The sequence below is a fragment of the Cetorhinus maximus genome, chromosome 24, assembly GCF_964194155.1.
Source record: "Cetorhinus maximus chromosome 24, sCetMax3.hap1.1, whole genome shotgun sequence".
Classification (NCBI taxonomy): Eukaryota; Metazoa; Chordata; class Chondrichthyes; order Lamniformes; family Cetorhinidae; genus Cetorhinus; species Cetorhinus maximus.
Genome location: NC_135902.1, coordinates 21,854,459 through 21,878,767, shown reverse-complemented (window position 1 = coordinate 21,878,767; position 24,309 = coordinate 21,854,459). Strand labels below are relative to the sequence as shown.

The 24,309-nt window shown below is 42.1% G+C and overlaps 1 protein-coding gene across 6 annotated transcripts in view; it reads right to left on the bottom strand.

Moving 5' to 3' along the window:
• Positions 1-24,309, bottom strand: part of recql5 (RecQ helicase-like 5) — a 106,487-nt gene that overhangs the window by 20,021 nt on the left and 62,157 nt on the right. For 5 of the 6 annotated variants that reach the window (XM_078570849.1, XM_078570850.1, XM_078570851.1 and 2 more), the window contains 4 exons: positions 15,688-15,915; positions 13,285-13,384; positions 12,885-12,927; positions 7,219-7,277 (listed from right to left, as the gene is read on the bottom strand). In XM_078570849.1, coding sequence (XP_078426975.1) covers positions 7,219-7,277; positions 12,885-12,927; positions 13,285-13,384; positions 15,688-15,915 — 430 coding nt within the window. Of the gene's footprint in view, positions 1-7,218; positions 7,484-12,884; positions 12,928-13,284; positions 13,385-15,687; positions 15,916-24,309 lie in introns of those variants that run through there. The other variant, XM_078570855.1, reaches the window with a different exon arrangement.

Genomic DNA, 24,309 nt, shown 5'->3' with positions numbered 1-24,309 from the left:
AAGCTTTACTCTGCAACTAATTTACACCTGATGCGGAATACTTGATGCCAATACTAACATTTAAAAAAAAACAATGCCCAGGATATTAGGCATTACTGGCATTTATTGCTCATCCTTACTTGCCCTGAGAGTAATGGTGGATGCCAATCTTAAATGCATTTGATCAACCCTCATAATATCTCCTCCTTTAGTTTGGTGTCCATTTATCTCTGATAACACTGCTGAAATGCCTTGGGATATTTTTCCACATTAAAAGCAGTATATAAATGCAAGCTGCTGTTTAGTTAAGTCAAACTCATTTAATTTCTTTTCTGCTCATCTTAGTACTTCAAAATAAAAGAACTTGTTACCTCCCTTACTCTTCTTCCTGTAGGTTTTAAAACCCCAGCCAGGTATCACCTAATGCTTTGGTGATTTACCTCCGCTTCTCTTCTACTCTTCTCAATTGTGGTGGTATCTTTCCTATGGGGCCATGATCCTTCAGCTAAGATTCCCAATAAAAGAAATTCTGTTGATATGTTGAGCTGGATACATGACCAAGGAATCTTCTGAGAACAGTTTTACATCAGCACTGATGTAGGAGTTGGCCACTTTCATTTTGGTCAGTTTTCTCACCAGAATGCAAAGACTTTCAGGGTGTAATTCTACAGCTCTTGCACTACAGGAGCACCTACACTTAGACAGCAATTGTAAGAGCAGAGAACTTTTTAAAGACAAACTTGATCCTGTCTCTTTCCAGCAGGGATAATGAGAAGCACAAACCCTGGTTGAATTTCCCCTTCCCAACTTAAGGACCAATTTTAGTTCCAGCTTGGGTGAAATTAGCCAACTCATTATAAAAAAAAATCTGCTGCATCAAATAATTCAACTCTTGAGGTGGTGTTTTACTAAGTGCTCCTTCCTTGTTCTAGATCAACATATAATAGTGCTAGTGATCCTGAGCAGGAACCCTGGGTTGGTTATTCTCCATCTCACAAGGGTTTTCAGATTAGTTGGAGAACGTCTGTTCCCAGCTTGCATGATATCAGTTAACTCATCACCTGCTGGCTATGGTTCATTTGGACAGTGTCTTTAGCAACTGAGCCCCCAAGGATCTAGCTATCTCCCGCATTCCTTCATTGCTTATCATGCTGATGTGAGTCACATTGTGACAGACAAATAGCAAAAGATGGGTGGAAAAACATCTAGTCAACAATACTTCACCATTCTTGCCAGTCCAAACATTCAACATCCGCAAAGAGCCTCTGCAGTGCTACTATGCCAAACTAGTGAGAAAATAATTTTCCTAATTATGCCTTGTAATGACCTTTGACCTAGAAACAGTGCAGTAAGGAAAATTTGCTACTTTGTCACAAGAAAGGGCATGTGAAAACTGAATGTTGGGAATTTAAAAGCGAGTCTATAGCATTAGTGCAGTTGCAGGGTGCAGGAAATTATAGATGTTTTCTGTTTAAGGGTAAAGTGTCCCCATTTTTGTCTGGTGAGGCATGTAAGTCAATTGTTATCCATAGGGATTGTGGGGGCGGGGGGGGTCCAACAGTCACTGATATTGATCTTGCCCCCCAGTTAGCTCGATGAATGCCAAGGTATTCGTTCGGGGGATCAACAGAGCTATTTAACTCCATACAGAGGCACAGGTAATTAAAAATGTGCCCTAGTTAGCAGTCCTGCAACTGTTGGCATTGTACCTAATTTGCCTATTGACTGTGTAGATTTCTTATTAGGAAATGACTTTGCTGGGGATAAGGTATTGCTGTCTCCAGTGGTTTCGGGAAAGCCATCAAGGCTGTTGAAACTGAAATTGCCTGGGAAAAGCCAAGCGACTTAAAAAATCCATCACTTTCTGTAAATTTGTTGTTAATGTTTTGACTAAATATATGTCCAAAGAGTCAGACCCTCTTAAAAGGACATTGGAGCATCCAGCTGAAAAGAAAAAGTTAATGGCAGTGGGAGATGAGTTACAGTCATCTGAATTAAAAATACAAAAAAAGTATTAGCAAGATGAGACAAAGCAGATGGCAGCAGAAGGAGAACATGCTTTGAAAGAGTGTGGAATAACTGAGTGCAGTGCTGATACCATAGAGGTGTGAGGAAGGATATGTATTCTTGGAATTAACTAAAATTTCAAAACAAAGAGGCAATCGCTCTTGCTAGAATGGAATAAAACAAAGTTCAAACACAGTGGGAGGAAGAAAAGCAAACAAATCAAGAAAATTTGTGAATTGAATAAAAAGGAATATCAAGTTTCCTTGGCTGAATATCGACATAACCTTAACAAAGTTCTTTAAGCATCTAAAGGGGATTTTACTCAACAGAAAAATGAACTGCTTGCACAAAAAGAGGCAGTGCTAAATCTGCATCTCCTGGAAAAGAAAACCAAAATGTTAAATCAGGGAGAAGAATGATAGAATGATCTTGAATTTAAACAGGACGAGGTGAAATCAATTGTTCGAAAGGACAACTTGGATGTTTGGTTGGTTGAAACTTCTACCCCCAAGATTTGGACATCAAAATACATGAAGACATGAAAGAAAATGGAGGTCGGGAGTTTAAAAACTGAACAGAGTGGTTCAGAGTCTTTCAATCAATGGAAACCCTGATGACAATTATTGTTAATTTTAAAGGAGAACAAAGGAAATTGCTGAATCCCGAGGATATGACAGGGTATTTCTCCTTGGATTCCAATTCACAGCCACCAGTATCCAAAGGCTTCCAACCTCATAGTCTCCCAACCTCGGACGGCCCGCTTCTACCTCTTACCCAAAATCCACAAACAGGACTGCCCCGGCAGACCGATTGTGTCAGCCTGTTCCTGCCCCACGAAACTCATTTCTTGCTATCTTGACTCCATTCTCTCTCCCCTTGTCCAGTCTCTTCCCACCTACATCCGCGACTCCTCTGATGTCCTACATCATAACAATTTCCAGTCCCCTAGCCCCAACTGCCTCCTCTTCACCATAGACGTCCAATCCCTCTACACCTGCATCCCCCACCGGGATGGTCTGAGGGCTCTCTGCTTATTCCTCGAACAGAGGCCTGAGCAATCCCCATCCACCACTACTCTCCTCCGTCTGGCTAAACTTGTTCTCTCACTGAACAGTTTCTCCTTAAACTCGTCTCACTTCCTCCAAATAAAAGGTGTGGCTATAGGTACCCGTATGGACCCCAATTATGACTGCCACTTTATGGGGTATGTGGAACATTCCTTGTTCCAGTCCTACTCAGGCCCCCTCCTACAACTCTTTCTCCGGTACATCGATGACTGCTTCGGTGCCGCTTCATGCTCTCATCTAGACCTGGAAAAATGTATTAATTTTGCTTCCAATTTCCACCCCTCCATCATTTTCACATCACCAACACTTCCCTCCCTTTCCTTGACCTCTCAGTCTTAATTTCTGGTGATAGACTGTCCACCAATATTCATTACAAGCCTACCCACTCCCACAGCTACCTCGACTACAGCTCCTCACACCCCGCTTCCTGTAAGGACTCCATCCCATTCTCTGTTCCTTCGCCTCCGTCACATCTGTTCTATTGATGCCACTTTCCAAAACAGTTCCTCTGACATGTCTTCCTTCTTCCTTAACCGAGGGTGGTTAAGCCACAGTGGTTGACAGGGCCCTCAACCGTGTCCGGCCCATCTCCCGCGCTCCGCCCTCACTCCTTCCTCTCCCTCCCAGAGCCATGATAGGGTCCCCCTTATAAGTCCTCACTTATCACCCCACCAGCCTCCGCATTCAAAGGATCATCCTCCGCCACTTACGCCAACTCCAGCATGATGCCACCACCAAATACATCTTCCCTTCACCCCCGCTGGCGGCATTCCGCAGGGATCATTCCCTCCGGGACACCCTGGTCCACTCCTCCATCACCCCCCAAACCTCAACCCCACCTCAACTACACCTCCCACGGCACCTTCTCATGCAACTGCAGGTGGTGTTACACCTGCCCCTTTACTTCCCCCCTCCTCACCTTGCAAGGACCCAAACACTCCTTTCAAGTGAAGCAGCACTTCACTTGCACTTCCCTCAATTTAGTCTACTGCATTCGCTGCTCCCAATGCGGTCTCCTCTACATTGGAGAGACCAAACGCAGACTGGGTGACCGCTTTGCGGAACACCTTCGGTCTGTCCGCAAGCATGACCCAGACCACCCTGTCGCTTGCCATTTCAACACACCACCCTGCTCTCAAGCCCACATGTCCGTCCTTGTCCTGCTGCAATGTTCCAGTGAAGCTCAACGCAAACTGGAGGAACAGCAACTCATCTTCCGACTAGGCACTTTACAGCCTTCCGGACTTAACATTGAGTTCAACAACTTCAGATCATGAGCTCTCTCTCCTCCTTCCCCACCCCTTTCTGATCCCCCTTTTTCCAAATTTATATTTTTAAAATATATTTTTCTTTTCCCACTTGTTTTTAAATTTATTTCGATCTACCGTTTTGTCTCCACCTTTTAGCCCATTTCGATCCCTTCCCCCCACCCCACCCCCAATAGGGCCATCTGCCACTTGTTTGTCCTGCTTTCTACCCTTAATTTCACCATTAGCATATTCCTTAGATAATATCAACACCCCTTTGTCCTTTTGTCTATGACATCTTTGACAATCTCTTCTTTGCCTCCACCTATCACTGGCCCTCTATCCAGCTCTACCTGTCCCACCCCACCCCCCTCAACCAGCTTATATTTCTCCACATTTCTATATTTCTTTATTTCTAGACGAAGAGTCATTCGGATTCGAAACGTTAACATACAATGTGACTGTGGATCCCTGGCCAGAGTTTAAAGAACAAAGGATGGTAACAATGTTTTAAAGCCAAGTGAACATATTGGGTTTTATAAGATTGTGAAGTACAACTGCAAGTTTTAATGAAGCTCACTTTGTAAATACAATGTACCATTGTTGTTAACTGTGTAATATGTAATATGCTAACTGTGTAATATGCTATATGTTAAAGTGTTTATGATGTTAAGAACTATTTCAGACACTTATAAAGAAAACTACTGTTACTGTCGTAAAACTTTTTTCCAAAGGGTGGGGGGGAGGGGGTGAAGTTTGATGAAATTTGACCCAGCAGTACAGTAAGAAAAATTTGTAACTTGATTAAAAGGTCTGTGGAATCAGTAATTGTTTTTAAGAATGTTTGTGACCTGACCTTTGACCTGGAAGCAGTACCAATAGGATGGAAGCTAAGACAGAAACCATGTGGCTGGTAGACACAAAGGAGAGCTACAAGCAGAGGAGCTGGAAGATGGAGGCATTCAACACACAGATGCAGACAAAGAGAAAGCAGTCAAAAACACAAAGAGGAGCACAGAGAATTCTTTTGAGGAAAGGAAGCAAATCACAGTCAAGAAGAGGTCAGTTTTTCCATTTGGCATTGCTGTTACTGTGCAATCTGGCTAAATAGGTCTAAAAACATGGAAAGCTGTGTGAATAGCCTGGAGATACTAAAGACCTGGGTGTTTTCCCAGAAGTGGCCAAACTGTGAACTGGGGTGTTATTAGTTGGTTGGTTAACAAGGATATCCAGGAAGTGATAGCATCAGGACTGTTGTGACCCTAGGGAGAGAGGATTTGTATAAGTGTGACTTGCTGACGATAATCATATCCGTGAAATTTGAAGGTAGAAGCTGTTGTCTGAAAGGACTCTTGACCTACCCTGTGTGAATAAAGAAGTGTATTGTGGAACTATGCATCTATCTACTGCCACATTTGTGCAGGCAGTGATGCAGGTGCTCGTTGCCCTGTAAGACGTATCTTTGTTTTATCCACTAAGTGAAATTATCTTTTTATTTGCTTATTAATTAATGTTTGATTTACATTGATTTTGATTCATTTTAAAAGTAAAAGTTACAAAAAGTGAAATAAGATCATAAGAAGCAGGAGCAGTAGGGCATTCAGCCTTTCATGCCTGCTTCACCATTCAATAAGATCTGATTTTGGCCTTTGCTCCAGATTTTGTCTGCCCCCCTAACCCCTGACTCCCTTGTCCATCAAAAATCTGTCTAACTCAGCCTTGAATATATTCAATGACCCAGCCTCTGCTGCTTGTTAGGGAAGAGAATTCTACATACAAATGACCATCTCACACAAGAAACTCATCTCCATTTTAAATGGAAGACCTCTTATTTTTAAATTGTGCCTCCTAGTTTTAGAATCCCCCACAAACATCTACCCTGTCACGCTCCCTCAGAATCTTATATGTTTCAATAAGATCACCTCGCATTCTCTAAACTCCAATGAATATAGGCTCAATCTGCTCAAGCTTTCCTCATAAGACAAATCCCTCATCCAGAAATTAGCCTTGTGAACCTTCTCCAAACTGCTTTGAATGCAAGTATGTTCCTCCTTAAGTAAGGTGACCAAAATTATATACAGTACTCTATGTGTGGTCTCACCAATGCCCTGTACATTTATAGCAACGATTTCCCTACTTATATACTCCACCCCCTTGCAACAAAGGCCAACATTCCATTTGCCTTCTGAATTACTTGTTGTTACCTGCATGCTGACTTTGAGAGATTCAGGTACCAGGACACCCAGAACCCTCTGTACTCTACAGTCTCTCTCCATTTAAATAAAATTCTGCTTTTCTATTCATCCAGCCAAAGTGGACAACCACATATTTTCCAACATTATACTCCATCTGCCAAATTTTTGCCCACTCATTTAACTTATCTGTAATCCCTTTGCAGACACTTGGTATCCCCCTCACAACTTGCTTTCATACCTATCTTTTTATTGTCAGCAAATTTGGCCTCAATCTTGTTGGTAATTTCTTCATTGGGGCCATTTAGTAAATTTTGTTATTTTGGTTCACAGTTCCCCCACAGGTATCGTAATACTTGTTGTAGCCAAACATTTAGTAGTTAGTGCAATTGGCAGACCAGTTTGTGGAAGCAATGTCTAAAATGAAATGGTTAGGCAAGGTTACTTTGGTACCACCCAAAGGGTTTCTCCAGTTTTCTGTCTAGAAACATATGTGCGCTATGAGAAACAAAGGTTTTAAACTCAGTTTACTCCATCTTGCACTGTACACTGGATGTCACTTGCTGGTTTAAACAGTTGATAAGCTAATTCCCACTGTACATTTTGGATATATACAGTGCTAGAAAAATTAATTCAATATAATATTAGTTAATGTATAGCAGTTCAAATACCATTTCAATGCATATTATCCCTTAAGAGGATATTTACTCTAAACCTACTCAGTACCTTCACAGACAGCTTTGGTATTTTCCGATTGGCTGCATCTCGGAGGGGGCAGTGAGGATCTTAAAAGAAAATGGACACAGGATGTAACATTGACTTTCACATTCACCACACCATCCAGCTGACAGAGCACTGACCTCCCGGCATATCACCATAGATTTGGAGGTTTATAGTATAGGTGGCAGACTTTCAGTCTATTGTTTCCATGCCTGCTCTCTGAAACATTTAGTCTCCTTCCTTGCCTCAATCTTCATGTCATATTTTGGATCTTTTGATTTTTTCCACAGAAAAGATTGGAAAAAGAAAATATTAATTGGAAAAGTATTACTGAAGAAAGAGACATGCTGTTGAAGCATTTCATTTTGCACTCATCCAGACAGAACTACAAGAATACCAAATTGCAAAGAGAATAACAATTCATATTGCATGAGAAAAGGGTGATCATTAGTTGGACTCTGGTGGATTTCGCCATGGAGAAGGCACCACAATAGTTATCCTCCAAGCTTTTGTTTATATTCAAACCAGGCAAGTCGACTTTGATTTGTCAAGGCATTGCCATGGGGAATGCACCAGGGAACACTGACCCCCAGCTTTTGTTTAGTTGAAAAAGGCGCAATGCCTGGACATGTTCTTTTTGTTTGCAAAGGACAGGGCCCTGCGTGTGAATATATATAGCTTCTAACAAGTGTAAGTGAGCCACATGGCAAGCCTGACTGATAATCTTAAATTGGTTGTTAGTGTAATTTTTTAGCACAATCAGGATCGTTTAGTAAGTGTTGTCCAAAGAATTACCCAAAGATTAGTGGCAGGTCAGAGGATTCGACAGAATATAAAAAACAGTAAAGAATGACTAAAAAAAAAAGGGAGAAATTAGAGTTTGAGAGAAAGCTAACTGGAAAGATAAAAACAGATAGTAAGAATTTCTACAGGTAAGTAAAAAAGTGATAACTAACGTGAGTTTTGGTCCTCTAGAGTGTGGATCTGGGAAATTAATAATGGGGAATAAGGAAATGCCGGATGCATTTAACAAATATTCTGTGTCTGTCTCCACTGTAAAAGACATAAATAACATCCCCGAAATAATTGTGAAGCAGAAGGTGAAAGGGAGGAGGAATTTAAAACAAATACAATCACCAGCAAAAGGGTACTGAGAAAATTATTAGAACTAAAGGCCTGGTGGGCTTCGTCCTAGGGTATTAAAAGATGTGGCTGTTGATGTAGGAGATGCATTGGTTTTAATTTTCCAAAATTCCCTAGATTCAGGAAAGGTCCCTTCAGATTGGAAAATAGCAAATGTGACTCCTCTATTCAAGAAAGGAGGGAGACAGAAACCACAGGCCAGTTAGCCTAACATCTGTCATAAGGAAAATGCTGGTATTTATTATTAAGGAGGCTATAGCAGGGCACTTAGAAAATCTTAATGCAATCAGGCAGAATTAACATGGTTTTGTGAAAGGGAAATTTATTTGACTAACTTGAATAATTTCTTAGAGTTCTTTGGAGGAAATAATAAGCAATGTGAATAAAGGCGAATTTGTAGATGCAGTGTACTTGGATTTCCAGAAGGCATGTGACAAGGTGCCACATCGAAGGTTGCTGCACAAAATTTCAGGGAGTTAACACATTCGCATAGATAGAGGATTGGTTAGCTAACAGGAAGCAGAGAGTAGGGAAAAATGGGTCATTTTCAGGTTGGTAAGCTGTAACTAGGGGCCTCAACTATTTACAATCTACATCAATGACTTAGATGAAGGGACCGAATGTATGGTAGCTAATGACATGAAGAAAACCGCAGGAGACAAAGTTGTGAAGAGAACGTGAAGAGTCTGCAAAGGGATACAGGTAGTTTGAGTGAGTGGGCAAAAATGTGGCAGATGAAATATAATGTGGGGAAATGTAAACTTGTCCACTTTGGCGAGAATAGAGAAGCAGCATCTTATTTAAGTACTGAGAGATTGGAGAGCCCTGTGGTACACAGGGATCTAGATGCTCTGGTACATGAATCACTAAAAGTTAGCATGCAGGTACAGCAAGTGATTAGGCAGGAAATAGAATGGTAGTGTTTATTGCAAGGGGAGTGGAATATAAAAGTAGGGGAAGTTTTTCTACAGTTGTGCAGGGCATTGGTGAAACCATATTTGGAGTACTGTATACAGTTCTGGTCACCTTATTTAGGAAAGGATATAATTGCATTCGAGGAACTGCAAAGAAGGTCCATTCAACTGATTCCTGAGTTGAAGGCGTTGTCTTATGAGGATAGGTTGAACCTGTATCCATTGCAGTTTACAAGAATGAGAGGTGGTCTTATTGAAACATGTAAGATCCAGAGGGGACTTAATAGGGAGGATGCTGAAAGGATGTTTCCCCTGGTGAGAGAGACTAGAACTAGCGGACACAGTTTAAAAATAAGAGGTTTCCCAGTAAAGACAGTGATGAGGAGAAATTTTTTCTGTCAAGAGGCTTGTTGGTCTATGGAATTCTCTTCCCCAGAGAACAGTGGAGACAGGGTCATTGAATATTTTTAAAGCTGAGTTAGATTGACTCCCTTGTCAGTCAATCTAAGAGTAAAGGGAGTAGACAGGACAGTAGAGACCACAATCAGATTAGCCGTGATTTTATCAAATGGCAGAGCAGGCTCGAGGGGCCGAATGGCCTATTCCTGCTCCTAATTTGTATGTTCATATGTACTACCAGAGTTAGAACATCTGGACTGTCACTACCTTCACCCTTTCTTTTCTAACAGAGATGTTATATTGACAACTTTCCAATCCTCTGGCACAACTTCCATTTCCAAAGATGTTTGAAATATTGTGATTACAGCTTCTGTAATTTCTCTCTGAAATTCCCCACCAATCTCTGATGCATGGTATCAGGATCTAGTACAAATTTCCACTTTTGAGTTCTATCTTCCTTACCTATAGCTGGACTATTGAATTGTCCGTTTTCTCTTCTTTGCACTTTCATTCCATTATCACATTCTGTTGTGGAAACCAAGGAAAGGTACTCATTCCTGTCATTCCTTTAATCATCACTAGACTTTATTTTTTTCCATTCCTAACCAGTCATAACCCTTTTCCTTAACTTCTACTCTTCGTGTACTTTGTTTGTACCCAAGCATCTTGTTTGAAATTTCCTGTAATTGTCCACTGTCCGATTTGGAAGTTTTTCTTCCTAATTATTCTGAGCTTTTTATCTTACTGTATACCTTTTTTTTCCAGAGAGTACCTGTATTTTTGACCATTTACCTTCTCAAATATACAGGTCATTTTATGATTACTGTTTTCTAGATGTTGAGATATATAGGCAGTAAGCAGATTAACAGTGAAGATATTTCCTGGACTGATTTTGCTTGCTAAAGGGGACAGAGAGGGATTTTCAAAGTTCTTCACCCCTGCATTGGCTCTGGCTATTTTCATGATCTTTTTGCCACTCCAGATTACAATACTGTTGTGGGCGGTTGGAAAGAGGGGACAGGAAGTGTTCAGCCATAATGTTGAGCATCATGAGTTTGGGTAGATTTGATAAACAAACTTTTCCTTTTCTGTCTGTCCTTTTTGTATGTTTGTATTGCTGCAGAATAGAATATTGATCCTTTTTTTTAACCCATAGGTGCACCAATCTTATATTACTGATTAAGCTCACTTAACTTCCTAGAACTAGATCTAGCACCTCTTCCTGTCTTTGTTGGGCTATTGTCCTTGAACTTGGCATCAGAACATCAGTGCACAAGGCTACAAAACTTCACTTCACAAAATTGAAGAAGTTTGGGGCAATCTCAAACCTGTTGTCAACATATAAAAGTTCACCATGGAGAATCTCTCATAATTTAAAATCAGAGATATTGCAGGACAGCTTGTATAGAAAATGGCACTGTGGTGCATTAGGAGCTCACTTTGTCAGAGTTGCTGTACCTGGGGTAGCAGTACTTAATGGGACAGTGTGGTGTAAGCATCTAACTCACACGATGCCTGACATGAAACTGCTTGATGGAGTGGAGTGCATTTTCTGTAGCTAACCACTGCTAAGGGGGTGATGCAGGATGAGCTTTGATTGCATTACTGGGCTTTAGAGAGGGTGCAGAGCAGACTTATAAGAATGGTACAAAGAATGTGGGACCCCAATTACCTGGAGAAACTAGAAAGGTTGGGCTTGTTCCCCTTGGAGCAGAGAAGATTAGTGCCAGATGTAATTGAGGTGTTCAAAATTATGAATTATTTTGATACAAATAAATGAAGTGAAATTGCTTCCAGTGGCAAAAGGGTCAGTATCCAGGGCACAGATTAAAGGAGATTGGCAAAAGAACCACAGGCAGCATGATGAATATTTTTTTTCCCTCAGTGGGTTATGATAATCTGGAATGGACTGGAATGAAAGGATAATGGAAGCAGAATCAATAATAACGTTCAAAAGGTACAGCTATGGGGAAAGGGAAACTAATTAGATAGATCTTTCAAAAAGCCAGAATAAGAACAACAGGCCAAATGGCCTCTTACTGTGCTGTATGATTCTATGAATGTAACTTGTGCTGTGAATGTTTGATATGGATCACAAAAATTCCATTCTGTAGTAATGTTAAGTGAACACATGGGGTAGTTGAGATGAACAGCATAGAAGCAATTAAGGGGAAGCTAGATAAACATACGAGGAAGAAAATAATAAGTGATGCTGATGGGGTTAGATGACATAGGGTGAGAGGAGGCTCACGTGGAGCACAAACATTGGCATAGTTGAGTTGAATGGCCCATTTCTGTGCTGCAAATTCTTTGCAACAGAGGATAGACTTCTCCAAAACAAAAACAAAAATACCTGGAAAAGCTCAGCAGGTCTGACAGCATCTGCGGAGAGGAACACAGTTAACGTTTTGAGTCCGTATGACTCTTCAACAGAACTAAGGAAAAATAGAAAAGAGGTGAAATATAAGTTGGTTTAAGGGGGGGTGGACAAGTAGAGCTTGATAGAGGGCCAGTGATAGGTGGAGATAACCAAAAGATGTCATAGACAAAAGGTCAAAGAGGTGTTGAAACTGGTGATATTATCTAAGGAATGTGATAATAAAGGTACAGATAGCCCTAGTGGGGGTGGGGTGGGGGGGAAGGGATCAAAATAGGCTAAAAGGCAAAGATAAAACAATGGATGGAAACATTTAAAATAATGGAAATAGGTGGGAAAAGAAAAATCTATATAAATTATTGGAAAAAAAGGGGATCGGAAAGGGGGTGGGGATGGAGGAGAGAGTTCATGATCTAAAATTGTTGAACTCAATATTCAGTCCGGAAGGCTGTAAAGTGCCTAGTCGGAAGATGAGGTGCTGTTCCTCCAGTTTGCGTTGAGCTTCACTGGAACAATGCAGCAGGCCCAGGACGGACATGTGGGCATGAGAGCAGGGTGGAGTGTTGAAATGGCAAGCAACAGGGAGGTCTGGGTCATGCTTACGGACAGACTTCTCCAAGTTTAACTCAAGAGTTTAGCATTCAGTAGTTCTTTTACATGGTCACATTATATCAGAGAATAGATGCGACAGTGCTTAGCCACAGTCTTTGTACTGATAACATCACAACACTGATGGTGGGACCATCAAACATGGTGTGCAAGGCTCTCTCACTTATTTTACACTGAAAACATACGAAACCCAGCAGTATAACTTATAAGTATATGTTAAACATACTCACCAGGCGGTACAAAGTTATCCCTATCCTTTACAGGCTCTCCATTCTATGGGAAATAGAGTTAGAGATTAGGAGACACCTTGCATAGGAAGCACAGGAAGTAAAGAATCAGATTGCACCACTTTCCACTGTTCTGTCCCCTTTAAGTCTTGCCATGGTGACTATGCCCTTTTCAGCCAAGAGGCTGAGATATGGCTTATGATAGAGACTGGTTGTTGTGCTTCTGTTTATACACCTCCTCAGCCGCACAAAATCTGCCGCAGACTGTTCAATGGAGAACTGAAGCATTAAATACTTACCCAGTCTCATGTAACACAAACTGAATTCTTTGCTACCAACAGCTATCAAATTGGTCAAAGTGATCAGGTGACCTTAAATCAGTTTATTCGTCCATCAATCTTACCTTCCGCAGCTTCATCTGTTTCTGAAAAAATGTATTCCATTCCTTCTTTCTGGATTCATTTTCTCCATCTAATTCATTGTCATCTTCTTCATTATCATATCTAAAAGAGAGTAAAGTCAACTAAAACAAGACACGTAGGGCTGGTCCAACAGCAAATAGTCCAGCCTCCTACAATTTGTAGCAGACAATTTCACACAATGTTACAACTCATATGACTAAATGATATACCTCCACTGCTGAACTGAATTGTTTTGGATTTAAATGTGGGAGGCATGATTGGGAAATTTGCAGATGACACAAAAATTGGCCATGTAGTTGATAGTGAAGAGGATACCTGTGGACTCCAGAGCGATATCAATGGTTTGGTTGAGTGGGTGGAAAAATGGCAAATGGAATTCAAACCGGTAAAGTGTGAGGTAATGCATTTTGGGATGGCAAACAAAGCAAGGGAATACGCAATAAACAGGAGGATATTGAGAGGGGTGGAGGAAGTGCGAGACTTTGGAGTGCATGTCCACAGGTCCCTGAAGGTGGCAGGACAGATAGATAAGGTAGTAAAGAAGGCATATGGAATGCTTTCCTTTATTGCACGAAGCATAGAATACATAAAAACTGGGAGGTAATGTTGGAATTGTATAAAACTGATTAGGCCACAGATGGAGTTCTGTGTACAGTTCTAGTCACCACATTACATGAAGGGCATAATTGCTCTGGAGAGAGTACAGAGGAGACTTGCTAGAATATTGCCGGGGTGGAAATTGCAGCTATGAAGAAAGATTAGGTAGGCTAAGGTTGTTTTTCTTAGTCACAGATGGCTGAGGGGTGACCTAATTGAGGAGTACAAAATTATGAGGGGCCTAGATAGAGCAGACAGGGAAGACTTGTTTCACCTAGCAGAGAGGTCAATTACCAGGGGTCACAGATTTAAGGTGATTAGTAGAAGGATTAGAGGGAACGTTAGGAAAAACCTTTTCACCTGGAGGATGGTGGGTGTCTGGAATTCACTGCCCAGATTGGTAGTTGAGGCAGAAACTCTCAACTCATTTAAAAGGTACCTGGATCTGAACCTGAAGTGCTGTAAACTGCCAAGCCACAGACCGGGTGCTGGAAGGTGGGATTAGAATGGGCGGCTAGCATTTTCAGCCGTCACAGACATGAAGGGCTGAATGGCCTCTTTCTGTGCGGTAACTTTTCTATGGTTCTACGAGTGAGGCAAATGCCAGCCATCTGACCTCCATTGCTTTTGTCCTTTTAATGCAAAAGCCAGTTAGCACATTTCTCCTGGTAGGTCTGCTCATGATGAAAGCCTGCCTCTGAACTGACTTTGCTCCACACAATTACTTTGTTAAATGCAAGCACTTAATAGCTACTTAACACTGCCCCAGAGTCTCAAACATTTAGAAGTGTTCCTTCCATCAGCCTGAGCATCAACAGTACTGTCTCGAATGAGTGTTCCAATTTAAAATTACATTACTGTAACTCTGAGCTTGCTTATATACTGGTGAGAGGGGCGTACGTTAATCAACGTAATATCAAATGGTTACCATGCCTGCTGTTAACTAGTGAATGCAATACTATAACTGCTGTTAACCAGCAAATGTAACTTCATGCCTACTATTAACTAACACATAATCCGTTCACTGGCATATTGCACATAATAACAGATACAATTCAATAATCTTAAAATAACTTTAATCTAACTTTATTTCTATGTGTTCAGTCTGTGGATTTGATAAACCGTTGAGTGGAATGCAATTTAATGTAACTCCTCTCGGTTTCTATACATCCAACACTAAACTCTCCACCTGCCCAAACATTGAATAAATTAAATAATATGCAAACTGCAAGCTTTTGAACTCACTGTGAACAGGCACAGGTCTCAAAATATTCCTGTTTATAATAATCCGATATAATGTGCAGGTTGCCATGTTACTGAAAGTGCAGCAACCAACTGGCTTTACATTCTACAACTTATTTCCAGCCCTCAGGCTTGTTAAATCTACAATTTAATTCCTCGCACTTTTTATGAGATGTTACTGATTTTCCAGTCACGTCCATCAGCTCTCATAAGTAACACTGAACTGTCAGCCAGGTATGAGGCCAAGTTAGTCAGTCAGAATTGAGCAGAATTTCTTCTTAATCCATTGAGCTGAAACCTACAGCAAAAATTGGGTTTTCACAATAAACCAACACTAATTGTGGTTGAGAGGTTGGTTGTTTAGCTCGAGTGCAATCAATTAGAATGAGTACTTTTAGCAGATGGCTTGCCCAACGAACCCGGTGACATCTCAACTTTAATGAGTTACCCTGCCTCTTTTTCCACAATGTTTGATCCAATTGCCAATATTTGCATACACAACCACTTTCAAATGTTGACAGTAAATCTTACCAGAATGAACCTACCTCTCAAAGCCATAGCCCTTCCTTCCACCCTCATACAGATCATGGATGTATCCAAATGGCCCCTGGACCGTTGGCTTATTGACAGATGCCTGGGCCTTGGCCATATCAAATCTCTGAAGTGAATCCAGCTGTCTCATCACAATCTCTGGATTCTTGCAGTGATCGCATGCCCGATTACAGGCTGGCACCTCATCTCCAAAATACTTGGCAATGGCTGCATGTCGACACCTGACAGAATACAATGAAAAAAGTCAGCTTCAAAACCCTGCATCATTCTGCAGTGACAAACACCCATCTGACAAATATCCTACATACTTAGCAACCAATATGGAGGAAGCACGCCAGGCAGTTTTCTTGAATGTGTTTTTGGTTAAAATGCAAAATCCTTGTTTTGTTCTCATTCTGCTGAAGCCCCAGGGCTGAATTTTGCTGTCGGTGAGCAGGGAGCGGGGCCCGCTTGCCGACACATAAAATGATGCGGATGACGTCGGGGGTGGGATCGCCCGTCATCCCACCCCATTTAAATCTTCAGGAAGGCGGGGGCGCAGCAAAATCAGCTGTGCGCCCGCCGACCTGTCAATGGCCAATTGAGGCCATTGACAGGATCATTGAAACAATTAAAGGACTTGCCCGTCCAACCTTAAGGTTGGTGGGCAGGCCAGGAGCCCTAGTGGGGAATAGAAAAAACATGAAACCTCATCCACCGGCGGGATGAGGTTTCATGTAGGGATTTAAAAAGTTTAATAAAGTTTTAGTGTAAATTATGAACATGTCCCACCTCATGTGACATTGTCACACGAGAGAGACATGTTAAGGATTTTATTTTTTCTCTATTTTTAAGGTTTTTAGAACTGTCAGCGATCTCCCTGAGGCAGCACTTAGCCTCACAGAGATGTGCGCTCTTTCGTGCGCATGCGCGAAAGATCACATTCTCGCTTTTGGGGAATCCCCCCCTGCCTGCACAGGAAGCGCATAGTGCTTAATTGGCCCACCCACGTAAAATGGCGGCGGGGCCCGCTTCTCCGGCAGGGATCGGCTCCCCGCCCGCCGGAGATTGGGTCGGGCCCGCCCACCCGGAAGGCAGAAAATTCTGCCCCTAGGTTATGTACTGACTGCAGCAATGTTTCCTGCAGTGTTGCACAAACAAGACCTGGTGACAGTCCTTCCTCCAATTCTTCCCCATCCTGGATAAGTCTTCCATTCAGCAAATCCACACAAAAGCATGACACAGACTAATAATGCACTGGAGGAGCAGGCTGGCATTCTGTTCTCTAAGTTTTTTATTGGATTAATCAACTCACAGGTTACCAGTCGCTGTAGGACATTACACATATGTACTGGTTGTCTTGCAAATTAGAAGGGTGATAGGGCAGAACCTTTGCCATGCATTGTATAACAGGAACATAAAGCATTTAGACCATCCACAATTGACTGTAGAAGGAGCTATACCCCAAGCTATTTAATCCCTAGGTTCTGCAGATTCTCTTCTTTAAATTCCCTCACCTAAATCAAGCAAAACCACAGAACACTGATCTAACCACATAACTTGCATTATACATTCAAGCTTGCCTTCCTATGCATGATATTTCCATGGTAGGCCTTCTAATCCCCACTTCCGCTCCTAGCCTGATATTCTTCCAGCTTTTCATTGAGGTTTATGAACATAGTCTTCTGTAACAGGGAGTCCTTGGAATTCTTATAATATTGGGGATGGAAGGGGTGGCTGCCTCAGAAACAAAAGGTTTGAGAAACTGCTCTATGGCTTCATTTTACCAGTTAATAACACAGTAACAAGAGGGGGTATAAATTTAAGATAACAAAAGGGATTGAAGTGTGGAATTGCAAAAAAAAACTCTTTACAGGTGGTAATAACGCAGAATTCTCTGCCCAAACATTGTTGTTAAATTCTTTTTTGAAAAAGAGAAAAATTAAAGTGTATGAGTGAGTGAGCAGCAGAATGAGATTGGCTCATGTAGAATATATTGACACAGACTTGATGCAGCTAAAAGGCCTGTTTTTGTACTGTGACATTCTAAGTCTCCTGAAACAGTGAACAGCAATTTTGTGAAATCTAAGGACATATGCTGCATTCAGTGCAGAGTGCATGCACTAAGCTGACACTAAGAGATTGTACTGCTGTCAGACTCAGCAGCCTGACCTATCACTGATAAAAAAGCACAAACCACACTGGCGTTCTTGGAGTCCCTTAGGAAATGTGAAACCCACTGTCACCACAGTGACAACACAAAAAGCCCCTCTGCGCAGCAGCTGAGAATCTGAACAGTGCAAAGAAAAGGCACTGGGAATGAGCATGAGTAGCTGTTGTAGTGGAACCGGAGGCAGAAAGAAAAAAAAAACAAAGACATGGCAACACTTTCTTTAAGGTAGCAATTAAAATTTAGTGGAAGATAACAGCTGTCAGGGTACAAGTAAAGTTTTTAAGTTGTTTGCAAAAATGCACTGATTTCCTGTTTACCATCCATCTTGCTGGAGCTCCAATTTATTCCATTGGAGACTGAAAATCCACAATTCATACAGCTAACGGAGGGAAGGAGGAGGAAAGAGAGAGCTGGCTCTGAACCTTTAGTTGGAAATGAAGACCTGGAAGCAGCTTTCAGCTCCTACAACATGAGTGTCCCATATTACTGAGTCTTTGGAGCTCAGATATTGACAAATGCGTCAACAACGGGAGCACTGGCCATTGCCAGAGAAAATTCCATCCACATGGCAGCCTTGTGTTCCTGGGCTATGAAGAGCAAAAGCCAGCCAGGCTCCCAAGTTCGATTCCTATTCATCAACCTCAGCCAAAAAAGAGTGTATGTGGATACCACACGAGCAGGACTGAACTTGGCTGCAACAGCCAGCACTATGGATGAACACCCTACTGGTGTCCACCATTCAGGCCCACTGAGAAAGAATGGGGGCTGAGAGGAGTATGGCCAGGGCTTCTGGAATTGATCCAGTAGGGAAGTCCCAGTATCTTTAATTTCTATATGGTCTTCCCTCCTTGTAACCAAACAGCAGCACTGGAAGGGCACTGAGTGGTTTACAGGCTTCATCGCTAAATTACCTCATTGCACGAGTGGTTAAATGGTGAAAAATATTAGGTCAAGGGAAAACTGACATTCCATGGACAAGACCATCCATGTAGAGACAGGCTGCCTCATTATAAGGAACTGGCAGCAACACCATGTGAAAACACAAACATAGCTCCACAATAAAGTTCAATTCTGGAATCCAGTGCCACAGATTAAATACCAGTTGCATGATCTGATAGCTAGCTCTGCATCCAATATCAGGAGTATGCTCCTGTTACCTAATTTCACAGGTAAGAGTGACTGCCCTTGACATCAAGGCAGCATTTGACCGAGTGTGGCATCAAGGAGCCCTGGCAAAACTGGAGTCAAGTCCGCTGGTTGGAGTCATACCTAGCACAAAGGAAGATGGCTGTGGTTGTTGGAGGTCAATCATTTCAGCTCCAGGACATCACTACAGGAGTTCCTCAGGGTAGTGTCCTTGGCCCAACCATCTTCAGCTGCTTCATCAATGACCTTCCTTCCATCATGTGGTCAGAAGTGGGGATGTTCACTGATGATTGATGAATGTTCAGCACCATTCGCAACTCCTCAGATACTGAAGCAGTCCATGTCCAAATGCAGCAAGACCTGGACAACATCCAGGCTTGGACTAACAAGTGGCAAGTAATATTCGTGCCACACAAGTGCCAGGTAACGACCATCTCCGACAAGAGAGAATCCAATCATCGCCCCTTGATGTTCAATGGCATTACGATCACTGAATTCCCCACTATCAACATCCTGGGTGTTACCATTGACCGGAAACTGAACTGGGCTAGCCATATAAATACTGTGGCTACAAGGGCAGGTCAGAGGCTAGGAATCATGCGACGAGTAACTCACCTCCTGACTCCCCAAAGCCTCTCCACCATCTACAAGGCACAAGTCAGGAGTGTGATGGAATACTGCCCCCTTGCCTGGATGAGTGCAGCTCCCACAACACTCAAGAAGCTTGACACCGTCCAGCTCAAGGCAACCCACTTGATTGGCATCACATCCACAAACATTCACTCCCTCCACCACCGACACACAGTAGCAGCAGTATGTACCATTTACAAGATGCATTGCAGGAAATCACCAAGGCTCCTTCAACAGCACCTTCCAAACCCAGGACCACCACCATCTAGAAGGACATGGGCAGCAGATAGATGGGAACACCATCACCTGGAAGTTCCCTTCCACGTCAATCGCCATCCTGACTATGAAATATATCACCGTTCCTTCACTGTCGTTGGGCCAAAATCCTGGAATTCTCTTCCTAACAGCATTGTGGGTGTACCTACACCACATGGACTGCAGCAATTCAAGGAGGCAGCTCACCACCACCTTATCATGGGCAACAAGGGATGGGCAATAAATGCTGGCCCAGCCAGCAAAGCCCACATCCCGTGAATGAATTTTTAAAAATGCAACAAGAGTATGAGCTTGTTACCCAGCTCCAGAACTAACGCTGGCAATTCAATCCTGTTACTTCGTGTTACTTGATTTGTCTAATACAAAATCAGTGATGTGGACAGAAAAGTGACCAAGAGGAAGGGAACCAAGAGTGATTACAAGACACTGAGCAGCAAATGGTTATCTATAGGGAGAACAATAGATTGTATGAAAAGGCGAGTGGCGATTGTTGATAGGCAAGTGGTGGTAGCTTCTTTTGCAGACATGATTCGGAATCCCCAAGGTATGTTACTTTCCAGATGTCAGGATTTTGGACATCATTGGGTGAATACAAAAGGCTCTGGAATGGAAGACAAGTTGCCAGAGATTGTAGTTCGTATGGGAACCAATAACATAGATAGGAATAGGTTTGAGGTTCTGAAAAGGGATTTCAACAAGTTAAACTCTAGATTAAGAAGCAGAACTTTTAGGGAAGCAATCTCTGGATCTACACACTGGATCAGAAATGGAGAGAAAGTTTAGGTTTGATAGCTTAGTTAGAAGGATGGTGTAGAGGAGGGGTTTCATATTCCTGTGATCACTCATATGGCTAGGGAAGTCTGCACAGGTGGGATGGCCTTCACCTAAACTGGAAAGGTACCCATGTAAGGGAAACTTTGAGGGGATTTGATATTAGTTGACTGCAGTAAACTGGGCAGAATTGTTAATCTGTAAACCACAAAAAATGAGAAGTTTTCAAAGAAATATTTGGTACAATACAAAACTAATAAATAACCCTAAAAGGTAGAAGTTCCACTTGTGTAGTTAAGTAAACAAAGTAAATTACAGTACCAAGCTAGGAGAAAACATTAACTTACATTTAAATAGTGCCTTTAATATAGAAAAATATCCTAAGTCACTTCACAACAACATTATTAATCAAACTTTGACACCAGGCCACAGAAGGAAATATCAAGACAGATGACCAAAAACTTGGTCATGGAAGTAGTTTTAAGAAGTATTTTAAAGGAGGAGAGAAATATAGAGGTTTAGGGAGGGAAACCTAGAGGTTAGGGCCCAGGCAGCTGAAAGCACAGTGGCAATGGTGGAGAGATGGAAATTGGGGATGCCCACGATGCCTGAATTGGAGGAGTGCAGTGATTTCAAACGCTTGGAGGACTGGAGGAGGTTACTGAGGTAGGGTGGGATAAGGCTATGGAGGGATGAGAAAACAAAGATGAGAATTTTAAAATTGATGCATTGCTTGATCGGGAACCAATGTAGCTTAACATGCACAGGGGTGATGGGCAAATGGGACTTGGTGCAAGATAGGATATGGGCTGCAGAGTTTTGGATGAGTTTACTTCGGGTGTAAGGTGGGAGGTCAGCCAGGATTGTGTTGGATAGTCACATCTAGGGGTAACAAAGACATGGATGAGGTTTTCAGCAACAGTGGAGTCAGGCGATGCTACAGAGGTGGAAGTAGGCAATCTTGGTTATGGAGTGGATATCAACAAAGTGCTATCAAGCAGTACTTACTCATCAATCACCTGCCCATTAATGCTCAGTTTGGGTTCCTCCAGGATCACTTGGTTCCAGACCTCATTACAGTCTTGGTCCAAACATGGATTAAACAGCCAAATGCCAGAGATGAGGTGATAGTGACTACCCTTAACATCAAGGCAACATTTGACCAATTATGACATCAAGGAGCCCTTGTAAAATTGTAGTCAATGGAAATAAGGACAAAACTCTCCACTGGCTGGAGTCAAACCTAGCACAAAGGAGGATGGTTGTGGTTATTGAAGGTCAATCAATTTAGCCTCAGAACCTTGCTGCAGGAGTTCCTTAGGGCAGTGGTTTTGGGTCAAACAACTTCAACTCTTCACCAATGACTTTTCCTTCATCATAAGTTCAGAAGTGGGGATGATTGCATGGTTCACTACCATTCGCAATTCTGCAGACAATGAAGAAGTCTGTGTCCACATGCAGCAAGACCTAGACAACATTCAGGTCTGAGCTGATAAATGGCAAGTAACATCTGTGCCATACAAGTTCCAGGCAATGACCATCTCCAACAAGGTAATCTAACCACTTCCCCTTGATATTCAACAGTATTCTCATCACCAAAGACTCTACCATCAACGATTAACATTCTCAGGATACCACTGACGAGAAACTTAATTGAACCAATCACATAAATACTGTGGTGACAAGAACAGATCAGAGGTTGGGTATTCTGCAGTAAGTTATACACCTCCTGACTCCAAAGCCTTTCCACCATCAACAAGACACACGTCAGGAGCATGATGGAACACTCTCCACTTTACTTCATGAGTGCAGCTCCAACAACACTCTCAAAGCTCGTCACCATTTAGGACCGAGCAGCCCGCTTGATTGGCACCCCATCCACCACATTAAACATTCACTTCCTCCATCAATGGTGCACTGTGGTTATTGTGCATACCATCTACAAGATGCATTGTAGAAACTCGCCACACCAACACCGCAAGTCACCCCTCCAAGGCACACATGATCCTAACTTGGAAATATATCACCGGCCCTTCATACTGCTGGGTCAAAATCCTGGAATTCCATCCTTCATTACATAGGTTGCAGTGGTTCAATAAGGTAGCAATAACTGCTGACCTTGCCAATGATACCCACATTGCATGAAAAAATAAAAAAATTATGGTATAAAAGGTAAGGAAAGGTGGAAATGCAGCAGGTTGGGTGAGAAAATTGTAGTTACAATTTTCAAAAGTTGCCTAGATTTAGGGATCGTGCCACTGGATTTGAACATTTCAAATATCACTCCATTATTTATTTTTACAATTTATTTAAATGACTTGGATGAAGGGACTGAAGGCATGATTGCTAAATTTGCTGACGACACAAAGATAGGCAGGAAAGTAAGTTTGAAGGGATGTAAAGAGGCTTTAAAGTGACATGGGTAGGTTAAGTGAATAGGCAAAGATCCGGCAAATGGAGTGGGCAAATGTGAAATTGTCCATTTTAGCAGAAATAATAAAAAAGCACATTATCTATATAAGTGAGAGGTTGCAGAGCTCTGAGATTCAGAGGGATCTGGGTGCCCTAGTGCAAGAATCACAAAAGGCTAGTATGCTGGTACAACTGGTAATTAGGAAAGCTATTAAAATGTTATCGTTTATTGTGAGGGGAATTGATTACAAAAGTAGGGAGATTATGCTTCATTTATGCAGGGCAATGGTGAGACCACATCTGGAGTACTGTGTAAAGTATTGGTCTCCTTATTTAAGGAAGGATGTAAATGTGTTAGAAGCAGTTCAGAGAAGGTTTACTAGACTAATACCAGGTATGGGCGTGTTGTCTTATGAGGAAAAGTTGGGACAGGTTAGGCTAGTCTCCAATGGAGTTTAGAAGAGTAATAGGCGACTTGCTTGAAACCTTTAAGATCCTGAGGGGTCTTGACAGAGCGAATGTGGAGAGGATGTTTCTTCTTGTGGGAGAATCAAGAACTAGGAGTCGTGATGAGGAGAAACCTTTGCTCTCAGAGGGCCATGAGTCTTTGGAACTCTCTTTCTCAAAAGGCAGTGGAAGCAGAGTCTTTGAATGTTTGTAAGGCAGAGCTAGATAGATTCTTGATAAACAAGGGGTTGAAAGGTTATCAGGGTAGGCAGGTATGTGGAGTGGAGGTTAGAATCAGATCAGCAATGGCGGGACAGGCTCAAAGGGGTCGAGTGGCTTGTGCCTCCTGCTTCTAATTGGTATGTTTGTATGCATTTAGGGAGGATAGACAGGAAGAATCCATTTAATTACAGACCTGTCTGTATGACATTGGTTGTGGGGAACTTAGTGGAATCTATTATCAGGCAGAGTGACTGGGCACTTGGACAAGTAGGAACTGAGCATCAGTATGGATTTGTGATGAGTAGGTCATGCCTGGCAAATCTAGTTGTTTTTATTTTAAGGAGGTCACTAATATGGTGGGTGTAGGAGCATCAATGGATGTTGTTTAAAAAAAAAGACTAGAAGGTATTTGACAAGGTTCTGCACAAGAGATTGTTACCAAAAATAAAGCATTTGGAATTGGAAGATAACCCTGCGCCATGGAAATTGGTTGGGAGGTGAGAGACAGAGAGTAGGAACAGAGCAAACATTTACTGATTGGTGATACAGGACAAATAGT